The 22,465-nt window shown below is 58.4% G+C and overlaps 1 protein-coding gene across 1 annotated transcript; it reads left to right on the plus strand.

Moving 5' to 3' along the window:
* The first annotated feature begins 949 nt into the window (after positions 1 to 949).
* Positions 950 to 8,420, plus strand: LOC119098302 (WD repeat-containing protein 54-like). The gene is made up of 6 exons (XM_037221224.1): positions 950 to 1,032; positions 3,542 to 3,930; positions 4,376 to 4,547; positions 6,287 to 6,500; positions 7,320 to 7,455; positions 8,292 to 8,420. The coding sequence occupies exons 2-6, from the start codon at positions 3,727 to 3,729 to the stop codon at positions 8,418 to 8,420; spliced, it is 855 nt and encodes a 284-aa protein (XP_037077119.1). The 5' UTR covers positions 950 to 1,032; positions 3,542 to 3,726.
* The last annotated feature ends 14,045 nt before the right edge of the window (positions 8,421 to 22,465 follow it).

A 22,465-nucleotide genomic window follows, 5' to 3' on the forward strand; every position in this document is an offset into this window, starting at 1 on the left:
TGTCTCGGATATAAGCACGCAGACGTTTCCAAAATGTCCTTCGCATGCCGCACGCCACACAAGCTCAAAGAATGACAGAAGTCACCGTTTTTAACGGGCAAATGCGTAAACGAAGTCACTCTTAAGCCGTCGGAATTTTGACAGTATGTATTTTTTAGGATCTAACCGGACGTGAGATTGTGGGCGGGCGTGGCCCCGGTCGTGGACGTGGGACCGGGGTCAAGGTGAGGACTGGGACTAAAACGGGCACAGTGCTAGATCTGGGACCAGAGCTGGACAGGTTTCATGGATGAACATGCATCGGAGGACGAACTACAGGCACTAGAACACAGACAGACACCTGGACACAGACACTTGGGTCCTGGGACGGACGGACGTGAAAACACAGAGAAGCATGGTGTCATTTATCAGTTATTCATGTGCCCTTTGTACCAACTTATCGGAATGCAATGCCAGGCGCACAAATACCCCTTGGGGATTCTGGACTGGACCGTTGGGGATTCTGGTCCATCCCCAGACTGGATGGAGTCCCGTCTAGGGGTGGATGTCGGTCCAAGACCGGATGTGGGCCTAGATATGGGCGTGGGAACAAGGGCTGCCATCTGTAAGCAATATACCGAGCAGTGCTCAAACGAATCGGTGAAAATGCATGGGAGATGGGAAAATGTTTTCCTTCGAAACGGTACCGATCTTCTTATTAGTGCTGGCAATCCCGATTATTTTTTAGTTCAGGCATGTCAAAACGATTTGGAAAAACGATAAATACCGGCCTATACCAGCAAAATGTTTTAATGGGCTTGAAATGAGCAAGACTGGGAATTTATTGATTCCTACCACATCCTTGATTTGGTATCTCTGCCGCAGTGCTTTTTTTGCCGCATTTGTTAAATGCCGCAGCAGAAAACGTAATACGTGCGAGCTGCTGAACGCCGTGCGGGTGGTAGATCGCGTGAATTTCTCCATTCTGCTGAAAATTAGCCGTTTGTTGGGCGGCAGGGGGTTCCTTATCTGCAGATGCGCGTTCCAAATCTTGTAAGTTGTTCAATGCGTTGGCGAGGGACATTAGTCACACAGATAACACAGTAGTATTAGCCTATTCCTCGGAAAAACTAGGAGAATGGAGATATAGGTGGGTTGATATTTCGGCAACATGCCTTTCTCGAAACCAAGTCGCCAACAATGCCATTCACTTCAGCTATTGTTTCGAGAAACGCACGTTGCAGAAATAACTGCCAAACTATATCTCCATTATCCTGTTTTTTTAGGAATAAGGCTAATTCTACTGTTATCTGTTTTCTAAATCTTGTTTTAAAGCTTGTTGTGAGACAAGTAACTGGAGCCAATCTGCATTGCGGTGTGAATAAGCTAATGGCAATGAGCTAAACATTGCATGGGGAAATATTTCAGTTGGAATGGTTGATATCCAGAGTGAATTCAGGGTGTTATGTTATTTGAAAAAACTGTTAGGGGGTCTGAGCATGTGTGGTGTGCAAAGTAGCTACTCAGGCTGCCTAGGTATTCTAAAGCAGCCTCATTTGCAATGCATAACATTCTTGGATGCAATTCATTTTCATGAACAAAGTGTGGAATATAAGTGAAATTGGCACGTTAATTTATTCTGGATTATTTGGCAGCCATCCAAAAAAGTCACAGTAGAATATATCACTTCACAATTTTTGCCAACTGTTGGCTATTATATTAGTATTGAACTAAAATTGCTTTGCAAGACAAGGGGTGGGTTTGGCTCAAGGCTATCTAATGACCCTAGGGTAACAGGGTGACCTCAGGATGACAGGGTTACAGGGTGACAGGGCCTCAGGGTTACAGGGTGGCCTCAGGTTGGCTTCTTTGTAATTAGCTTTGTTTAGCGGACTTCCCAAGTCCATCTCTGCAAAGTATTTGCTTTGATGGCTATTGTATGAATGAGATGATTATGTGAGATGACTTATTCTTTGGTGCATAGTGGTTTACTTAGGATTTCAATATTTGGGATTCAACTGTTTTTTATCAGTTCATGATCTGAACCAGTCTTGGATTCATTCTCAACTGTGAGTCCCAGTATTTGCATTAATTGTTCTGAGTGCATAGTTGTCTGTGAAACTGCACTGAACTTTCAGTTCATTATTTAATTGTCAGTGAAAGGAAGGCATATCTGAGACCTTGGGGCCCAATTAACATCTTCAGTGCAGACTGCCCACCTTAGAAGGCTCCTCAGATTATGACCCATGACAAATCCAAGCCATCATCAGTGACAGATAGGCCATCATATGGTATGTGCTATGTCTGGTGCATGTATCAGGGCCTTTGATTTTAGCACATTGCAAGGTATGGGTATTGCCACTCTTTCTGCACCATATGATGTCCCAATCAGGGTTTGTTTATTATAATCAAAGCATCACTCAGGCAACACATTCTGGAAACCTTACAACTAACTGAGTGCACATTCTATGTATACAAGGGTGGACCAGTACACAACACACATCACTCTTCCACAAAAACAGCACTAAATGTGTGTACTTTTCCCAGCAGCACACATATGCAACTACATTTTGTACCCACAGAAAACAAATGTGCATGGTATGAAAGAGCACATGTTGCAAATGCATACCATGTAACTTCACTGCATGGTTGAGGAGATGGACAGGCATCGCCTCTCCTGAGCTTAGGCTGGAGCTCAGTTGTCATTGTCATTGAGCACCATCAGTCATGTGGTCATCCAGGAACAGCTCAGGCAGTGCAAGAGGTCCAACCATGGCTGAGTGCTGGATGATGTGTAAGGGCCATTGTAGGGACATACTTTGAACAGAGTTTCATTGATAGGATCAGTCTGTCCGACCATGGATGTAAACAATCAGAAAGTCTGGGGGCCAAATTTGCTGAGGTGGTACAGAGATGGTAGTTTTATGGATAGCACGCAGGTGTGCTGGAGCATTCTCCGGCTTACGTTCCAAAGTCGAACTTCCTTGATCGCGTCACACCGAAAATCCTGGTTGTCGCCAGCTTCGGGGGCGGAATGTCCAGTTGTGGTCTGTGAGCAGTGATGGAGGAGATGTCCTTGCGTGGTGGCATCTGTCGCCGTTCTCGGCAGGCTTCGCAGTCAGTACAGGATGTCGGAGATGACAGTCGCGCACTGAACAATGGCATGCTGCGAGATCTGAAGCCTGCATGGTGGCTATTCAGGCGACGCTGTGGTGGCTTTCAGCTTGTCCATAGCCTTGTGCCTTATGACCAGTGCACGGTTTCACGACAAGCGACCCCACAGCAGGTTCAACAGAAGTTAATTGTGCCGGGTGTCGGATGAAGCGAAGAACATCGTCTGGGCGCAACTGATGAAGTTGGAGCCTGATGTTTGGCATGCGGTCATTTTGAGGGCAAAAGCATGTGTTGCCCCACTAGTGTTTGGGTTGTGGGGTATTGCTCCCTCCCCCCCCCCCCGCCCCTCTCACACTTCCGCTGCCGTGCTGGCGACGGCGTTGCTGGGCAGTTTCACACCGATTCTTCCAGCGGCGCTCAAACTGACCTCCGGTCTTCTTGCTTTCAGTTCTGGTGACTTCCTCCCTGTGCCACCGCGTGAGGCCCAAGACCTCAACGCCCTACGTCCGTTCGTAGCGGCCTTTGCGCTCTACCTCTGTGCGAGGGCCAGCGCCTGTCCAACAGCCCAGCCTCACTTCGTCCGTGTTCGCGGCCTGCAGCGCTCCGCCCGGCCGCTCGTCAGCCCCGGCCGCCATGTACGAGCGTGAGAAGACGCTGCTGCTGACGCACTCGTGCGCGGCCGGCGCCAACAGTCTGGCCGTGCGCCGCACCGCCGACGCCACCTGGCTGGCCTGGCCTCACCAGAACCAGATATCGCTGGTCAAGCTGGCCGACGAGACGGTCGAGTCACGCGCAGTCAGCGGCCGCTCCGAGGAGGACGGCCAGACCGTGCTGCAGGTGGGGCTCGGGTGGCGCGGCCGGCGCGCAGCGGCTGTCGGGCGCGCTGGCGTGAGGGACTGGCGAGGGAGGCGAGCGGGTGCTTTGTTAGCTCTTGCGGTAATTGTCAGTCACTTTCGCTGCATTACTCGTCGTGTTCGGGTAGGCGGTCTGTAGTCTATCCATCAGTCTGTCCGTGTTCTGACCACTGCAGGTGCCGGTCCCGACGCCTGGCTCGCAGCCGGCTCTGACACGCTGAGGTCAGCCTCACCGCCGTCCTGTTCTCACCTGTTTGAGTCCACGTCCGCGGCTCACGTCCTTTGTCTGGCTGCATGTCCCTGCCCCGACTGGCATCAGGCGCCCGTCCCGCCTTTTATTGCCGGCGCCGCTCCGTCCCCCGCGTGGTGCGCGCCTGTCCCGCGCCACCCCACCTGGTCCGCCGCCGGCGGCCGCCGGCTGCCCGCAGGTCCGCTGGTGTGAGCTGAAGAACTGGACCTACCTGGTGGCGGCCTGCTCCAACAGCGTCGACTTCTACAACCAGCACGCCTCCATGCTGCTGTTCTCGTTCCCCTACACGCAGGAGGGCGCGCGCTGCTTCACCAGGGGCCTCGCCGCGTTTCTGGGCAAGGCCTGCGTCGGTGGGTGCTCGGTGTCGCTGTGATGCACCGCCGTAGCGGGCGCGCACCTCGCTGTGGGCACGCCTGCGCACCGCACAGGCACCGGAGCGTTGGGTGATGTCGCCGCGCGACCGGAGCCAGGCAGGACGCACCACACGAGCGGAACGGCTGCACTCGGACCGTGTCACGGCCGCGCGTGCAGTGCCAGTGCACCCCAGCTGTGCACGGTGTCTTGGCTTGGTCAAAGCCACACCGGACGCACGCCGGCCGCACGTACGTCATGTAAGCGTTGGGAAGGTGGCAAACAGTATCTGGCGCCACCTTTTCATTTCGAAATTCTTGCAAGGTAGTCACTAAGCATCCTGATGGTTTGTCACGGAATGTTTTCGTGAATGACAAAGCACTGTAGGCACGCTCCGATTTCGCCTCAGGCACACACTCGGCGTCACCTGGCCATCTGTTGCCACCGTCGTGTTGAAAGCGTCGCCGGGCGTTTGATGCACCGCACCGCGCTGCTGTGAGCGGCGCGCGACGACCGGGCGCAAGGCTTCACTGGTGCACACTGCACGTGCACCCGTCTATGGCTCGGTGTTTGCTCGCACTGGAGGCAGGCCACTGATGGTCGGTGTGCTTCCTTTTTCCCCGGAAGAAATGAGGGATATGCGTCTATAGGTGGTATCGGATGATCCGCGCTCATTTGTTCTTTCTGACGGTGTTTTGTTCACTGTTCTCTGACGCCTCGAGATGAGAGGATGCTCTCGTAGGACATCGTTGTGTTGTCGTAGCCCTCATGACACTGTGATAGTACCTGTCCAGCCTGTGCCCCGAGGTGTTGGCTGCTAGTTCTTCAGCTTGGCGCTTATCAGTCTCCACTTTGCACGTGAGAATGTCGGACCCCTGGTGACCATGTCTCACGACCCCCTTCCCGCTACTTGCTGTGGCGCCTCGCGCTCCGATCTGTAATTTTCGGCATCTAGGTTTAACGGCAGTGGGCGGCAGTCCCCTGCCAATCCGACGTATGGTAACGACTCTGTGATCATATCTGACCCTTGACGACCCTGTGACCTTATCTGATTAATGATTACGCCCCGTGACCCAATCTGACCGAAAGTGATACACTGTGACCCAATCTGACCGATAATGACGCCCCGTCACCCGATCTGACTCATGACGTACCTGTGACCCTGTCTAACCCATGACAACGCCCTGTGGCCCAAACTGACCGGTAGTGGCGCCTCGTAACCCGATCTGACCCGTAATGTGTCTGTGACCCTGTCTGACCCATGAGAATGGTCCATGACCCAATCTACCCTTGATGACACCCGTGACCCAATTTTGTGATGATGATGGTGATGGTGCCCCTGTGACCCTACCTAATCAATGATAGTTCCCCGATACCTAATCTAACCTATGGTGACCTCACATGACCCGATTTGATCCATGATGGCGCCTCTGAATATATTCCCCTCCCCCCCCCCCCCCCCCCGGTGACGCCATATGACCCTGTCTGACCCCGGTGGCATTGCTGTGATCTTGTCTGACCGCCGGTGACAGCCGCATGTGACCCCGCCTGGCAGCGACGTCGGACGGCTCGCTGCTGTTCTGACCCTGTCTGACCGCCGGTGACATCCGGGTGTGACCCTGTCTGACCGCTGGTGACAGCCGCTTGTGACCCTACTCGGTAGGGACGTCGGACGGCTCGCCGCTGGTGTGACCCTGTCTGACCGCTGGTGACAGCCGCTTGTGACCCCGCCTGGCAGGGACGTCGGACGGCTCGCTGCTGGTGTTCCAGTCGGACTCTGGCGCCGAGGGCGAGCTGCACCTGGGCCAGCGGGTCCGCATGCACGCCAGCGCCATCTGCGCGCTGGCCGCCGACGAGCGACACCTGGTGTCGGCCGACGAGACGGGCAACATCGTGCAGTGGGCCGGCAAGGGCAGCGAGGTGGCGCGGCTCCGGCAGATCGACCACTACGGGTACGGAGCACGCCGCGGTGCCGGGAGCACGGCCAGTGCCGGGAGCACGGCCAGTGCCGAGAGCACACCGCGGTGCCAGGAGCACGGCCAGTGCCAGGAGCACGGCCAGTGCCTGGAGCTCGGTCAGCACCGGGAGCTCGGTCAGTACCGGGAGCTCGGCCAGTGCCTGGAGCACCGGGCCGCTGAGATTGTGACAGCGCTGACGGCGTCCTGTTGGCTTCACCAGCAGCGTGTGGTGCGAGTGGTTGTCGGGCCAGGGAGTCGTCTGGTGAAGGATGCTGTCAAAGCAAACGTGGGATGCTCGCAGGTACCTTTGTGAAGCTCCTAGTTTTGGGAGATGTAGACCTTGTGTGCATGTGTGCCGTGTCAGGGCTGTGGTGTGGTCTTACTTCGTGATTGCGGTTTGTCGTCAGGCTCGTCTGCAGCATGTGTTCGTATCAGTAGATATGTTTTATGAGGGGATTGAACGCTCCCAGATTATCTGTCTGCTTTACCATCTCGTTTTCAGCCATCTGCGTCATTTAGATACCATTGTGTGTGCAGAACGGGGTCTGGGCGCGCAGATCTATACATGAAACCATGTCCCGTTTGTCCCTCGCGGTGCGCGAGGGCTTGGGCGCACTGCGTCGTGTCTACCCCTCCCCCCCCCCCCCCCACCCCTCCCGTCTCCGTGTGCCCGGTCCCCGCTGACTGGGCCGGCCGCCACGCGCGTCCCGCCGCCCGCTTCGACGCAGGACACGTCGGCGGGCGCGCGCCGGGCCGACCGGCCATCCTGTCGCCGCCGTGAGCCTCACCCGCCGCCGCCTCCGCCGCCGCCAGGGCGCCGTGCACCGCGCTGACGCTGACCGAGCTGTACGTGGTGGCCGCGTACGGCTCGGGCCACCTGCGCCTTTTCAACCGCGAGTCGGGCCAGATCCGCGCCGAGGCCACGGCGCACGCGCGCTGGATCACCGGGGCTCGACCTGGCGCCCGAGAGCGGACTGCTGCTGACCGTCGCCGAAGACGCGCTCGTCAAGGTCTGGAAGGTGGCCGACTCTGCCACGACCGGTGAGTGAGGCGGCCGGCGCGGGTTCGGGCTGGAGCGTCCAGCAGCCGGGCTGTCAGAGGGCACCGTGCTGGCTCAGCTCGGTTGCTGTCGGTTCCGGGATCAAGCTGTCGATGTGGTTTGGTTGTGCGCGCCTTCTCCCCCTCCCCCCCCCCCCCCCCCTCCGCCCATCCTGGCCGTGCGCTGGCCGCCGTCGCTGCCTTGTGTTCTGCGGCGGCCGGTCGGGCAGCCGCCTCCTCTCCGGAAACAGAAGACTGCGGCACGGCGGGCGTCCCCGCAACATCTGCCGGCTGCCGGGGACCGGACGCAGCGGGCTGGTATCGGCCGTATCTGGTGCGGGCGGCCGGTCCTCCCCCCCCCCCCCTTTCCCGGTCCGGTCCGTGATGAGACAGACGGTGCCGTGGTCAGCGGCCTGCGGTACGCGCGGCAGCCGGCAGTGGCTGCTTCTGTGGGCGGCGGACGGTCGATAGAGCCGCCGTCCGGCGCTGATGCAGTCATCGCTGGCAGCTGGGGCTTCCGTTCCACCGCTCTCTGACCGGGTAATGCCCTCCGCCTGCACTAGGCCGCTAGGTTCAATTTCAGACCACTGTTATGAAACACGGGCGGAGGGCGGATCGCGGCGGCACCCCCGTCCGAAAGCGTGCGGCCTCCTCTCGTGATGACGTCACCAGCTCGTGACGGGACGCCGTTGCGCCCGCGGCGCACGGCCGGAGCGCGGTTTGCTAACCGAACGTCCTTGCCGGCAGCTGACGCACAAGTTCACGGAGCGCGAGGCGAACGCTCGCCTGGTGGGAGCCGGATTCCTGCGCTCCGACGGCGCCACCTTCGGCCTGGCCGCCTACGACCAGAAGCAGCTCTTCTGCTACGCCATGTAGGGCCGGCGGCGCCCGAAGTTCGCGGCGCGCCGTCGGTGGCGGTGGCGCCCTCCCCCGCTCCCTGACCTGTGAGTCGTGGCGTCGGCGAGCGGCCGTGGCGGTCTGCCGTCCCCCGCCGCGGTCGGCGGCGCTGCCCGGCGGTGTTGCGCGGCCGGCCGGACCGCTGTTGACTGTCGCCGCTTCGGCGGATGTCTGCCGCCCGGACATAGCGTGGCGAGGTCTGCGCCACATGATCTCTGTCGGTGGGCAGCGGATCCCTGACGACGGACGCGACAGTGGGCAGCGGGCCCCTGACGACAGACGCGACAGTGGGCAGCGGGTCCCTGACGACAGACGCGACAGTGGGCTTTCATGCCCGTATGTCGATGATCTAAGGGAGAGGGGTGAACTGCTGTCGTGGAGTTCAAACTGGATTTGGAGGTTCGGACCGTTGGCATGGTAATTTCCACCTGATGAAACAGTAGGATCGGCTCTGTTGTGAAGGCGGGGTAGGCCGTGAGCTGCGCCTCCCCTCCCCTCATCCGCTACGTCCCTGCTTGTCGGTGTTCCGTGGCCTGTTGAATGTCGGCTCTCCTGGCCATACAGTCGTGAGCGTCGTCTGGCGAGGACGTTGCATGTCCCCGCGGAACGGCGCCGTGCGGTTCCCGATGAATGTGAATCGCGTTCACTCGCGGGCGGCCGAAGAACACAGGCGGCCGGTCTGACTACTGAAGCGTGGTCCGCGGTGTGTTGCTGAATGCCGACCGCGCTTCGTCTCAATGCGAGCGCTAATGAAGCCAGGCGCGAGGCTGAATGCTGCGGGCTGTGCGGCCGGCTCAGTCTGTCCACGGCGGCCTGCGGGCGTGCCGGCGCGTCGTCTCTCGCGACGCGGACCCCGTCTGATCTCTGACGCTGTGAACGGGATTGGTCAGGCGTGATGCGGTCGGCGCCCCACGCAAGTTTAGTCTCTCGTTTATCAAGCGTTGTGTCACCGCGTCGCTGTATTCGTCGCACCGGAACCGTTCGCACCGGCTCGCTTCGGTGAGAATACATTGGTGTGTGTGTGTGTGTGTGTGTGTGTGTCGTTCTGCCTGTATGATCACTTTCAGGTTGAATAGATCCTTTTCGCTTGGCCTGTCTGCTCCTCCCGGCTTCACCCCGCTGCTCCAGATGCGACTCCAAACGGAAGTCGATGAGCTGGAGGGGGATGTGGAGACGCGAGGCAAAACGCTCGCGCGACGTTGTGGCTCGTCCGAAGCACTGTGCTGACTGCGCGCTCTAGCGTCCGCGGGCGCCGGAAACGGCCGATTTGGTCAGGCTGCCGAGTCGGTTCTCGAAAGCGTTTAGGCCCCAAATCGACCTCCTTTCAGATCATCGACTTGTGTTCCGCGCGTTCCGTCGTTTTGAAATTTTCCTGCGTGTGCCGGGTGTGGGAGGGGAGAGCGCTCGTGTTCACGGCAACCGTTCACTGAACGGTTCTAGGGACCTGGGATGCGTCATTGCCTATCGGTGTTTGCCGTTGACAGAGCCGAGTACCCTGTTTTGTCCGGGCTGCTACGCGCGCCCCGGAGTAGCTGACACGTGTTCACGCTGCCTAGAGCGCTTCTGGAGATCTGTCACCCGGGGGCGGCGCCTGAGGGCTGACCGGTCGGGCAAACTCGCAAGCCCGAAGGCAGCGTAAACTTCGATGAGGTATTGAAGTCGAAAACCCATGCGCCGAGCGTGAACACCGCCTTTTAGATACTCACCGGTAATGCTGGGGAGGCTGCAAGGCACGCCGTATGCCTTCGCTGCTTTGCGTGTTTTTTCTGTAGGGAGATGTGACTACACGCCGATTACATCAGTCTACGGATTAGGTGGCCAGTCGTGCGGAACTTACCGGTTCCAGCAGTGTAGATTTGCCGTAGGTATGGTTTGTATGCTAAGCTCGAGCATAGGCACATAGGGATTTGGCGTCTTGTACTCTTCCAGGCTAATGAGTGGTCCAACCACCAATCAATCCTCGATGGGGGAATCCATACTTAAATGGATCTACATTCTGGGAGGATACACTTGTGGATCCCGGTATGGGGTCCGTACCTTAATGGATTCACATCCTTAATGAATCCGAATTCTTAACGGATCGAGCGGATCTGTTAAGTCCGGCCAACATGCGAGGTATCACCGGCCGCTGTGCAACCAACACGCGGTGCTGCCCTTCGCTGTAGTGGAAGCAGAAACGCTCGTCTGTTGCAACCAGGTATTAGAAGATAATGAGCACAAATTACGGTTGCAGGTTTACCAGTCTGTCGGGATTTTCACATTTGCGGCGCAAATTGTTGGTATAGTAATGTGTGGAGCTTTGAATTTCACGTCAAGTAGTAAACTAGGGGTGTGAATAGACCCCACTCCTCTGCGCGCCATCCATGAGCATTTAGTCCATGTTAAGAGCACAGTATTCTCAGTCAGATTATTCTATTTCAAGATGACTTCAGTGTGATGCAGCTGTTAAGGATGGATAGGATAGGTTAGCTTGTCTCGGTCTCTCCGTTGTAAAGGCTATCAACGAGCGACGGTGCTATTATTCATGACATTACTATATTTTAGGCTAAGGCTGGCATTGATGTGCTCTAAGGTTACCACTGTCGACCATAAAAAATGCATGTTTTCGAGAAAAAATGAAAAAAGAAAAATTGTCCAGACTAAGAGTTTTTACACTCGCGCTTTCCTCTCAACCCCCTTCCTCCCCGGCATTGCATCCACAATTTCAAGGGAAACGTCATTCCAGACCACTCCTCTCTCGCCTACTCATTTACTGGAAGTTGCCTGAGTTCTCCTGACTGCGATCCGGGAGCGGTCAGTGTCCTAGCTGTGATTCTGGAACGTTCAGTGTCCTAGCTGTGATCCGGCAGCGGTCAGCGTCCTGGCTGTGATCCGGCAACGGTCAGTGTCCTAGCTGTGATCCGGCAGCGGTCAGTGTCCTGGCTGCAATCCGTCAGCGGTCAGTGTCTTGATTGTGATCTGGGAACGGTCAGTGTTCTGGCTGTGATCCGGGAATGGTCAGTGTCCTGACTCTGATCCGGGAACGGTCAGCGTTCTGGCTGTGATCCGGAAATGGTCAGTGTCCTGACTGATCCGGGAACGGTCAGTGTCCTGGTTGTGATCCGGGAATGGTCAGTGTCCTGACTCTGATCCGGGAACTGTCAGTGTCCTGGCTGTGATCTGGGAATGGTCAGCGTCCTGACTGATCCGGGAACGGTCAGTGTCCTGACTCTGATCCGAGAACGGTCAGTGTCCCAGCGACTCAAGTTCGCCGTGCAATTCTTGCCACCGGGATGCAATGCCCGCTCCAATTGTGAGTTGCTGATGGGAATTCCACTCGTCTCCGATGGCTTTTAAGACTTGTCAGCTGCAGGGATGGCTGGCAAAGTTGTCAAGGGAACGTTGTTGTGTTCACTAATCCAGCCGTCAACTTCTCGTGTCGCTGTACCGGTTTCAAAGCGCAAATGACGGTACCCCATAAAAGCAGCGTTGTTGAGCAGGCTCATCAATCGAACCGCGGTCGCCAGGAGACCAATTGCCCTCCTTTGATAAATGCGGTTTGATGGATCCGGATGTGCATGGCGCAATGCATTTGCATGTTTTGCAGCGCTGCACTACCCCATGCAAGCGGTCAAAATGGGTATACGTCGTGAGAGGTGCCGCACTCAGACACAGCCTTCCTTTCGGTGCGAAGGTGCAGCGCGCTCTCGACGCCAGCCGGTTTATCGTGGTATAATGCGGGTCGTTTGCTTTTATGTCACGGTACAATGAGCTCACCACGGAAACGTCAAAAGAATACCACCGAGGCTTGACGTGGAAAAGCAATACTGGAGACTCCGGTGTGGTTAGGATTACACCCATACCTCTCCCAGTCAGGGGCTGGAGGCCCATACCGTCCCAGCCCGGATTTTTACCGGCTGCAGTTCTGCCGACCAGGGGGCCGGGGTCTCTGGTCGACGTGGATGTCGCAGAGGGGTACATCATGCATAGGTCACCTCTCTGACGCAGGAGGCCCTCTGACAGGAGCAGTTGGCCCCGGGTCGACACAGGGATCCTCGCCGATGGAAGAAGCCTAGCTCCCAAAGAAAAGGATCCCTGACCTGCACTGAGGGTACAACGATTGGCTCATGGACGCCAGTTCGGCTTATCGGGCCACTGTCTGACTCCATGGCCCCTTGTCGGCAGAGGGTGTCCCTGACCGACACAGGGCGCGGACCAGTGCTAGAGGACTGACGTTCGCGGGCCCCGGCTTTGTCCATTCTTGGGAAATGGGTGCCAGGCTGACACGGGGCTAAATGCTTGATATTGGTGGTATTTGATCGGCAGTAGGGATCCTCCGGGACAATGAGGGTAACCAGAAATCTTACCAATGTCGTCACAAGGCACCGTCTGGTTGACATTCCAGAGCCCCGGCCTTACGCGCCGGGCTTCCTCAATACGGCCCCTAGCCAGCCCTTCGGCCTCTTTAGTTTTCGGTCCCGAGGGACACGAAGGTCCTCTGAGGACCACAGGAGGCGCATGCCCCTGTGCCCCGCGTGCCTGCGCCCCTGGATGGCCGGAAGACGGCTACCGGCGCCAGGCAGCGGCAGCCGGCGATCGACCAGCCCCGGCTGGTAACCGCCACGTCAGCGCTGAGCTGCCTGAAGATTGCACCGTCAGGTCCGGGACGCCGTCACGGGTCAGAGCGGTGAGGCCCCGGCCGCCCGGCGCGGTCAGGTGGTAAGGCGGGGTCGGGTGACTCAGGTCAGGTGAGGTCAGGACAGCCGGCGCAGTAGGCCGAGGCGGCCGCGGCGACGCGAGGCTGGCTGATGCAGTCAGGTCAGGTCGGTGGACGCGCTGCTGCTCCAGACGGTGCCGAGGTCATGACGTCCGGTCAGGCCGTGTCAATCGCCGCTGCGCCTGCGCGACCTGCTGCCCGCAAGCCCGTTCGGTCCATGAACCAGGCTCGGTCCGTGAGCACAGCGTGAAGTCAGCTTAGCTCTGTCGTTCAGCTGAGTGAGCTGTCGCTGTCACCGCCGTCAACAGCAACCGCCCGACCGTAACACACAGCGCCGTATCAACCTTTCATCAATGCATCAGCGTCAGACGCATGTAATGAAGACCTTTCAGCTCGTAGTTTTCGGTCTTGCAAGTTATTACGCCGCCAATAGCCGTCCTTTGATATACCAGGAGGCAACGGCGAAAAACACGCCGGCCAGTTATCGAAATAAACGTGAAATGGCCGCTGAACAGCGCCAGGAGTTCCCCAGCAGAGGCGGTCCGTACCGACGGCCGCTCCGGGCGCCGTATACATACAGCGGCAGGTGAGGCTGGCCTGCAGCCGGCGCCGCTGCGTCGGCCGGCCGTCGGCGGCCGCGCGCGCGACCGGCCGGCGGCGGCCGTGGCGCGCGGCGCGCTAGTGCCGGCTCGGTGCGGCGCCACGATGGTGGGTCGCGGCGAGTGTGGCTTGAGCAGCTCCCACCCGCCCCCGGACTGGCCATGGCCGGGCCCGGCCGTGGCCCGCGGCGCGCCCGCTCACGCGCCGTAACCTGCCGCCGCCGGCCGGCTACCACCCGACGCTGGAGTACGCGCCCGCCCGCCACCCGGCCGCTCTGTACCCTCCTGCTCAGGTGAGTGCTGATGGCTGAAGCCCGCGCCGGCGGACGGCGGCAGCGGGGCCGCCGGCGACGGCGGAGGACGGCGACGGCAGGGCCGCGGGCGACGGCGGAGGAGGGCGGCAGAGGGGCTGCGGGCGGCGGCGGAGGAGGGCAGTGGCGGGGCTGCGGGCGGCGGGCGGAGGGACGGCGGCGGAGGACGGTGTCGGCGGGGCCGCGGGCGACGGCGGAGGAGGGCGGCAGAGGGGCTGCGAGCGGCGGCGGAGGAGGGCGGCAGAGGGGCCGCGGGTGACGGCGGAGGACGGCGGCGGCGGGGCCGCGGGCGACGGCGGAGGAGGGCGGCAGAGAGGCTGCGGGCGGCGGCAGCTGAGGGCAGTGGCGGGGCTGCGGGCGGCGGCGGAGGACGGCGGCGGCGGGGCCGCTGACGGCGGTGGAGGACGGGCGGCAGCGGGGCTGCGGACGGCGGCGGCGGAGGGCAGTGGCGGGGCTGCGGACGGCGGCGGCGGAGGGCAGTGGTGGGGCTGCGGGCGGCGGCGGAGGAGGGCAGTGGTGGGGCTGCGGACGGCGGCGGCGGAGGAGGGCAGTGGCGGGGCTGCGACGGCGGCGGAGGAGGGCAGTGGCGGGGCTGCGGACGGCGGCGGCGGAGGGCAGTGGCGGGGCTGCGGACGACGGCGGCGGAAGGCGGTGGCGGGGCTGCAGACGGCGTCGGCGGGGCCGCGCCGGCTCGGCTGCGACTGCTGGCCGCGGGCCGGACGAGCAGCAACTAGCTACTGATAAGACATATTTACGTCAGAGGCATTTCTGAACAGCTCGATACATTCCACACATCTGACGCTGCCGACACATTCGCAGTGTTGAGAGCTGGTAGCCAGTCGGTTGGCAGTGAGACAGCCTAACAATTGAAAACATTTGCAGTGCGTCTGCACCTGGCGAAAGTTCCTCAGGCATCGCGAAAAAATGAGACCCTCAGAATGGTGTTTTATTTCACGCAGCTCTCTGCAGCATGCGAAAGCATGGCATCATAATATCCTAGAAGGCACGAGAAAGACATGCGATAGCATCAAATTGAAGGCAAATATATAAATATATATCCCTGTGTGTCAGGTGTGTCAGGTGTATAGGTACGTATGTACATATATATATATATATATATATATATATATGGTTTTGTCACATATATGCACCTGTCATATGCTATCTTGCATTGGCATATGACACACAATGAAAGACAAATGACGAGGGATCATGCAACTAATGAGATGCCTACTACACTCCATAGGGGGCTCCATATGAAAGATCGTGTCCGTCAAACATCCCTCACAGGAGCAAGGGGCCCCTCGAGGTCGGGCTTCCATCCTTGCGGAAATCCCACGTCCTTGTGTGGCCTGACAGTCGATTCTCGACGCCCGGCTATTTGAAACATCCATAAAACTGGCGTAGTTCGCAGCGGACTGGGGACAATCGACGGATCGGCGAGCAACAAAGCACAAGGGCGGCGCGCTGGAGGCATTCGGTATGCACGCTGAATGTTTTCGCAGCAGCGCACTAACGAGGAGGAGTCACGCACCATGAATCCACCGCCAACACTGTGATGTTTGGTGCGGGGTATCGAAAGCGCTGACCGCCGCCCCGGGGTCGCCTGTTGACCCGTCGACCACTGCTGCTGCAAGGGTGCTGCTGTTGCAAGCGAGCTGCTGCTGCAAGTGTGCCGCTGCTGCTGTGCTGTGCGCTGCTGTCACGCTGCTGCTTGCTGTCAACTACTTCCGAATGTGTTGAGCGCCCGGGACCCGTTGCACCACAGCGACTTGGGGCATAACTGGCTGGTTTGAGCTTAGCGTCTAGAACCTGTTGCCCATAACTATTCGTAATGGGCTGCTGGTTAATGCCTGGATGCTTTGCTGTAGCGATGACTTACGGTGGTAATGGCATATCGGTGCACATAACCATTCGGGTTTCACGTCCTTACAATAATCTACATTGGAGATATTCAGTGTAGTGTGATTCAGTTGGGCATTCTATCATAATCGACGGCGTAGAATACAGCTATTAAACGTTTGGAACTCGTCGCTTGGAACTCGTCGTTTGCATCGGACTCGTCGAGTGCATCGGACCGGCAGCCAGCTCATCCAGGTCGGACCGGGCCGACCGACGCCCCGTGCGCTGGAGGCCGTGGGTAAGATCAACAGCAGCATCCGATGGCCGAACTCTCGACCCCGGTGACCCGGCGGCGGACCCGGAGAGTCCCGCTCTCTGCCGGGACGGCCGCCGTCCCCGCGGCTGAACGGTCGCCGCCCGCCCGGCCCTCGGACCGGGCGGGCTCAGCAGCGGCGGTGACCGGGCGCGCTGATCGCAGGGGGAGATAGCGCCCCGTCATGATGCCTCACGTGACCACAGGCGGGCGCCGCCGGTCCTCTGCCGCTGGCGGCTCTTTGCCGGTGGTGTCTCGGGAGCGCGGCGCCGGCGGCGGAGCGGCGCTCGCCGGTCTCGCTGCAGGTGTTGCCGGCCGCAGCCGGGGGACCCGTTCCACTATCGGCTGATGACGATTAAGCGTGCGCAGTTGCTGTTTTGCTGATGCGGCACAGATCAGACCGCGAGCAGGCAGCAGCCTGTAGCCGGGTCTCTTTTCGGGGATGCAGCCGGCTTTGAGCAGCACGCGAACTGCAGGCACGTCTTGCCAGCGTCATTCGCAGGAAAAAAACTTCCGTTCCCGAAAGCGGACAATAAGCTGCACTCCGCTTACACGATATCTCGATCGAATTGCGTCATCCTGATTGAGGTTGTGTCAGGCGTGCGAAGGCCAGCTCAGTTGCTGTGCCAGCCGAGAAAGGTGGCTTCTCTACTGTTTTTATCAGGGAGGACGAGATACTTTAACGACTAGCTGCCCACTTCAAGCCCCGCCCCTCACATAAGATATTTGATAACATCTCACTGGTATCTGTACCTTTTTTTAGCTCATATAAAGGAATGTTGGCCTTCGAAATGTTACCAATGCTGTTCTGTGAACACGAAGAAGGCTATGATTTCAAAAAGCTGTTTAATATCCTCGACATACGCCGACGAGCAACGAAAATATTGCTACTTTTGCAGCTTTCGTCCCGGATGTCGTCAGCGTGTAGTGCTGGCCACCTGCTGCCGTGTTACTGTTGCATTGCTGGTGTCACTACACATAACGTATACTGTGCATCACGCGAGACATATTAAGGCCAAAGCCTTCCAGAGATGATGCAGTGTAAGCCATTACCGGCAAATGACTGGCGAGGAGACGACACAATGCTGGTTAGAAGACACCGCATGGCACGATGGACGATAGCACCATCTTGTGTGGGCTTAATTCATTTAATCTTCCGTGGGCCCATATGTGTACGGCACGCGCATTACGTCATGCTAACGCACACCGAACGAATGCGTCGTATAGTTCGGTGAGGAACTCAGCAAATGGGAACACCTGCTCCGCCGCCGATAAAAAGTTGAAACCATCGATGTTTTCCGTGCCCTTGTTTACCTAGAATGTTGTGGACGTTATGTCAAATTGCGCCATAAGCTGGGGCTCGCTCCCTTGCCGTCCTGTTAAAGAACAGATGCTTGTGTGCCGTCTCATTTACCGTTACACCTGTTGATGTCTCACACGTCAGCACGTGGCTGGCATCGGGTCTACTACCCACTCCTGTCAGCACGTTCAAGAAACGTTTCCGGGTGCATCATGTACGCATTTATTCACAAACTTTGGTCGCATTTGCAGTTTTGTAGGCTACGCTTTCGGCAGTCGAGTCCGGTCCTTTCAGAAGCGCATACAGGCTGGACAAGCAAACAATGAGGGCTCTGATGATCACCATCGGACTAACCCATCCGCAGAGGAGTTGCGGCGTTTCGCTCACGTTACAGCCCTTTTGACGCGCGATGCGTCAACGTACCCCCGCCTGACGGGCGGGCCAATCTCTGTTGCTGAGGACGGAGAACGCGAGAACCACGGCTCCCGTGGTTCTTACTGACCATCCGCCTCAAAGGGACTTCATCAAGCGCCCCAGCCAGCGATCATTCGGCTCTTGAGTGCACCTGACACGGAGTCGTGCGTCGCGAGCGCGACGGAATTGCCGCCGGTCGACGGCTGTCCGCCTCGCCTCAGTCCGCTCGATGCCCCCTGATCAGGCGGCCGGGGCGGGTGACGAGCCGGGACAGAGGAGTCGTGGCGCCGCTCGCTCGAGGGCTGGGTGCGGGCGGACCGCCGGGGCAGGGGCTGGCCGGTTCGGCAGGCGGCCCGGGCTTCCCATCCGCCTGTCCGGCCGGTTACACCGCGCGCGGTCCTGCAGGGTCGGCCGGCTCGTCCCGGCCGGCGGGATCGGCCCGCCGGTTCGCTCCAGCCCGGTCCGGTGCGGCGTGATGTCGCTGCGTCGCCGAGACCGGTCCAGCCGGTCCGATCACGTGACCGATAAAAACACGGTCGCAGAGCCGGCCGGACCGGTGGGGCAAGCCCCCCCCCCCTCGTCTCGGCTGAGCCTTGTCGTGGCATCGCCGCAACGCGAGGCGTCAAACCAGATGCACACGTTTGATAGTGTCACTGGCGACCGAGGGAGCTGAAACGCTTTGGTGACTGCCACTGGGAGTGCTGGTATAGTCTCCTTATGCCGACTGACGGTGTGCGTTGCGGAGGAAGGATTCACCACAGGCGTCGCGCTGTTGTCGATCGACTCGCCAGAATCTATCGGTTTAGCTTTGGAGCTCCCAGCCAGTTCACTGTTCCGAATATCATGCTGAACTCAGCTTCCCGCAAAAGGCGGTGGACTCTTGTCCCCCAGCATCGATGCCTGCTTTCACAGCCTTGTGGCGACCGACTCCCCAGCGAACTGGTCCTTTTGGCTGCTGCTCGTCGTGCCACGAGCTTCCGCCAAATGGGGCCCACGCTCCAACATCCGCTGCAGAAATACTCCATATGCAGATGAACGAAGCCCGGCATGCCTTAAGCTCTGGCTTACCCAGGTCGGCGCGGCGGCGAGTGGGCGATACCAGCAGCGACAGATCCCGGATGCTGGGTTGAAAGTTCGAGGTCAGGCAAAACTCATGGGGCGCAAGGCAATGGCGCTGCTTCCGAAGTCCAAGGTCGGTGAAGGGTAACGCTGGACCGTCTTGGCAGGCTGGATGGATCGAGATAAACCATTCAATGTGGGCGTGCCGAAGCGAAGCCGGTGGCATGCGGGCGTTTCGTAATTTTCGGTCAAAATAAAGGACCGCTGTCGTGGCCGACGCGTCGCAGTTATCCCCGCGAGTTCGTCTCCATCGAGTCCGTCCGCCCTGCTGTCCGCCGCCTCGGGATGGGCCGGGGGCCGCCAGTCACGTGATCACATCACGTCACGCCGCGGACAGTTACGGCCTGGCCGTCACGGGGCACGGCTTCATGCCTGTCACGGCACCCTGGCCGTGGCCGGGCTTCGCCAAGCCCGGCAATGATCCGGCCAAGGCGCCGGTTTTGCTCATAACCCCGTGCATATGCGGTGGTGAGCCCGTACGAGCATCGCCGCACGAAACCCCACAGCCGCGCAGTCTTTTTCTTCCCATCGTAATCCCGCCAAAGCCGGCCGGAATGTTCCCGGACCGTCTCCGCGTCCAGCAGCGGGGCGACTCCGTCCCCGCTGACCCGTCCAGCCGTCCATATCTCGGCCCTGTCTCGGCCGCCGACCCCCGCGGCGTCTCCCAGCCGGCGGTGCGACGCTCCCGCGCGGGGGCGACCCGCATCGAGCGGCGGCGCCGGCGCTATGCTAATGCTATGATAAGCAGGGCGGCGCGGCGGGCAGGTGCAGCGCCGGGGTGGAGCCGCGGCCCGCGCGGCACGCTGCACGGGTCCGGGCGCCGGCGGTCACGCGCCGCCGCCTGCAGCGGCCGCGGCCGGCGCGCCTCGGCTGAGGTGCCGCCGCCGGCCGCCGCCGCTGCAGCGCCGCCACCAGGGATCCCGTTTTGCAATGCAGATGGCGGGCGGGCGCGCGGGCGGCGCCGCCGAAACGCGATGCGAACTGATGGCGATAATGACGGATGCTCGCCGATGTGGACTGGGGTGCCGCAGCAGCCCGCTGATGTGGACTGAGGCGCCGTAGCAGCTTGCTGTTGTGGACTGAGGCGCCGCAGCAGCCTGCTGATGTGGACTGTGGTGCCGCAGCAGCCTGCAGATGTGGGCTGAGGCACCGCAGCAGCTTGCTGTTGTGGACTGTTCTGCTGCAGCCAGCAGTAGGCCGCTGATGCAGGCTGCTGCGCTAAGAGACGCACCAGCACCAGCGGCCTCAAGTTTCTGCTTACGGGAGGTGGTGTTGCAGCCGCATCCCCTCGCTTTTACGAACGACCAACTCCCTGCCTAGCCCCCACCCCAGCGCCCTTCAAAGAGGTCTCGGGCGAAAGGTGCAATCTGTAAAGACCGGTTCAGACTGAAACCACGAGCATTGGGTGATATTATGTTCGCGGCCATTCGTCATGTCTGCCGTTGCCGGCTGTTTTGAAATAGCCGCACCTCTGTGGCGCGCTTGGCACATGCGGCGACTCCCAGCTCCGGCCCGCCCAGCCGCTCAGGCCTGGCGCCCGGGACCAGGGCCGGCGGGGTCAGCATGGGGGCCGTCTCTGGTCCGGGGCGCCTGCCTGTGACAAGGTGACAGGCCGCCCGGTTGCCAGCCCATGCGCCCCATGATAATGCGGTGCGTCACGGCGGAAGCGAAGCACGTGGTGCCGGCGGTCATTGACCCCGATTACACAACAAAGCGGTGAGGGTTATCCGACCCTCCGCTGTCACATAAATGGCGCCGATGACGTCAGCGTGGTGTATTCAGCTCGCCCGTTGACGAGCTCTCCTTCCCCCTCCCCGCAGCACACCTGTTGGCTGTTGACACGTGTCAGAGTGGCTCGAGGGGCGGCATATCACACCGCTCGTGGTGCGCCGCCCTTCAGATCTCGCCCCCGTTCACTCGCTCTCAGCGTGATGAGTTGCGGTGCGTCGCAGGTGCGGACTCAGGCAGCGAAACTGGTGGGCGTTCAACGCTGCGGTTTTACAAAGGGAGTGAGAAAACTGATGTGAGTTGTGTGGTGGTTGTTACCAGGATCTGCCACTAGTAGCAAAAGAGAGTTGTTTGTCACGGGGAAGACTTATCCATCTATCCTAATGAAATTTCAGGAGGCCCCATCATGACTTTAGGAGGTCCCAGAAGACCGAGTCGACATTACATCAAATCAGAAGGGCCAGGGAAGCAGAATTTTACTCGAAGGAGGCCCTAGACGACCAGTTTGGGGCCCCATTGGTGGACAGTAAGCCCGGGATGGCTCAATGTATGATGAAGAGGGGCGCTATGAAAAACACAAGGGACCTGCCACCCCAAGAGGAGGCCCCACCAGGCCAAGAGGCGGTATTTTATATTCACCCGACAGACTCCTTTGAAAATTAGGCGAAATCCGAGGGAAATAAATTAGATATGGGTTAGCATGCAAGACCTCCAGATCTGCTCAGGCGGCTCTAGGTCTGCTTGCTTCGCTTCAAAAAAGTATACGGCGCCACCCTGGCTGCGATAGCTATATCTTTATTATCACATGACCTAGCCAGACGCTGACCCGGGCTCCGCCCACAGGGTGAGGGCTGGAACAGAGGACAAGACCACAATCGCAACGAATGGAATACTGAACCTGCGAAAAAGGAGCTAGATTCGCAGACAGCTGCGACGCACCCTTCTGACCTGTTTTGCCCAATGCTTGCAATTTTGCCCAATGCAAGCTGCGAGTTTTTCATTTTTTGCTGCAATAATGCTGCAATGCTTTCGTGCCAGCACACGGGTCCTTGAAAGGTTTACTGCGACAGATATCCAGGTATCTTTAATGGTCTATGTATAAGCAAAAAAATATTACAAAATATGTCATATATCTATATACATATATATATATATATATATATATATATATATATATATATATATATATATATATATATATATATACCTTTGTGTTGGGGTCCTTGGAAGGTTTACTGCGACAGATATCCAGGTATCTTTAATGGTCTATGCATGAGCAAAAATATCTCACCAAAATATACCATCTATAAATATACACATGTATATACATATATATATATATATATATATATATATATATATATATATATATATATATATATATGCACATCAAATGTATAGTAGACAACCAGAACACGAGTAGATGGAATCCCGAAAGTTTTTCGTAGCTGTCCCCTTTTGACGATTTCTATGACTTTGCCCGCAGTTATTTTGAGAAATCGGCACCTATGGCACAGCTTGTCGTGACTGTCGCCTTACATGAAAAGACACGCATGACATAGATTTAAGCGTTACCCTAAGTTTTTATCCGTGGCAGATCTCTGAAATCATCACGACCCGTCCAAATGCGCGACCAGTACCCGCTCATGTAAAACATGCACGATTGAAAGCAATTGGGTCGATGCCGTTGATGTCCTATGAT

The sequence above is a fragment of the Pollicipes pollicipes genome, unplaced genomic scaffold (assembly GCF_011947565.3).
Source record: "Pollicipes pollicipes isolate AB1234 unplaced genomic scaffold, Ppol_2.1 Scaffold_4740;HRSCAF=5597_pilon_pilon_pilon, whole genome shotgun sequence".
NCBI classification, from domain to species: domain Eukaryota; kingdom Metazoa; phylum Arthropoda; class Thecostraca; order Pollicipedomorpha; family Pollicipedidae; genus Pollicipes; species Pollicipes pollicipes.

What these genes read in the sequence shown, in the direction of transcription:
- LOC119098302 (XM_037221224.1), top strand. Translation starts at nt 3,727, where the DNA reads ATGTACGAGCGTGAGAAGACGCTGCTGCTGACGCACTCGTGCGCGGCC. An exon ending in ACGGCCAGACCGTGCTGCAG is followed by an intron (nt 3,931 to 4,375) that starts GTGGGGCTCGGG and finishes GGCTGCCCGCAG; the next exon opens with GTCCGCTGGTGTGAGCTGAA. An exon ending in ACGCGCGCTGGATCACCGGG is followed by an intron (nt 7,456 to 8,291) that starts GCTCGACCTGGC and finishes CCTTGCCGGCAG; the next exon opens with CTGACGCACAAGTTCACGGA.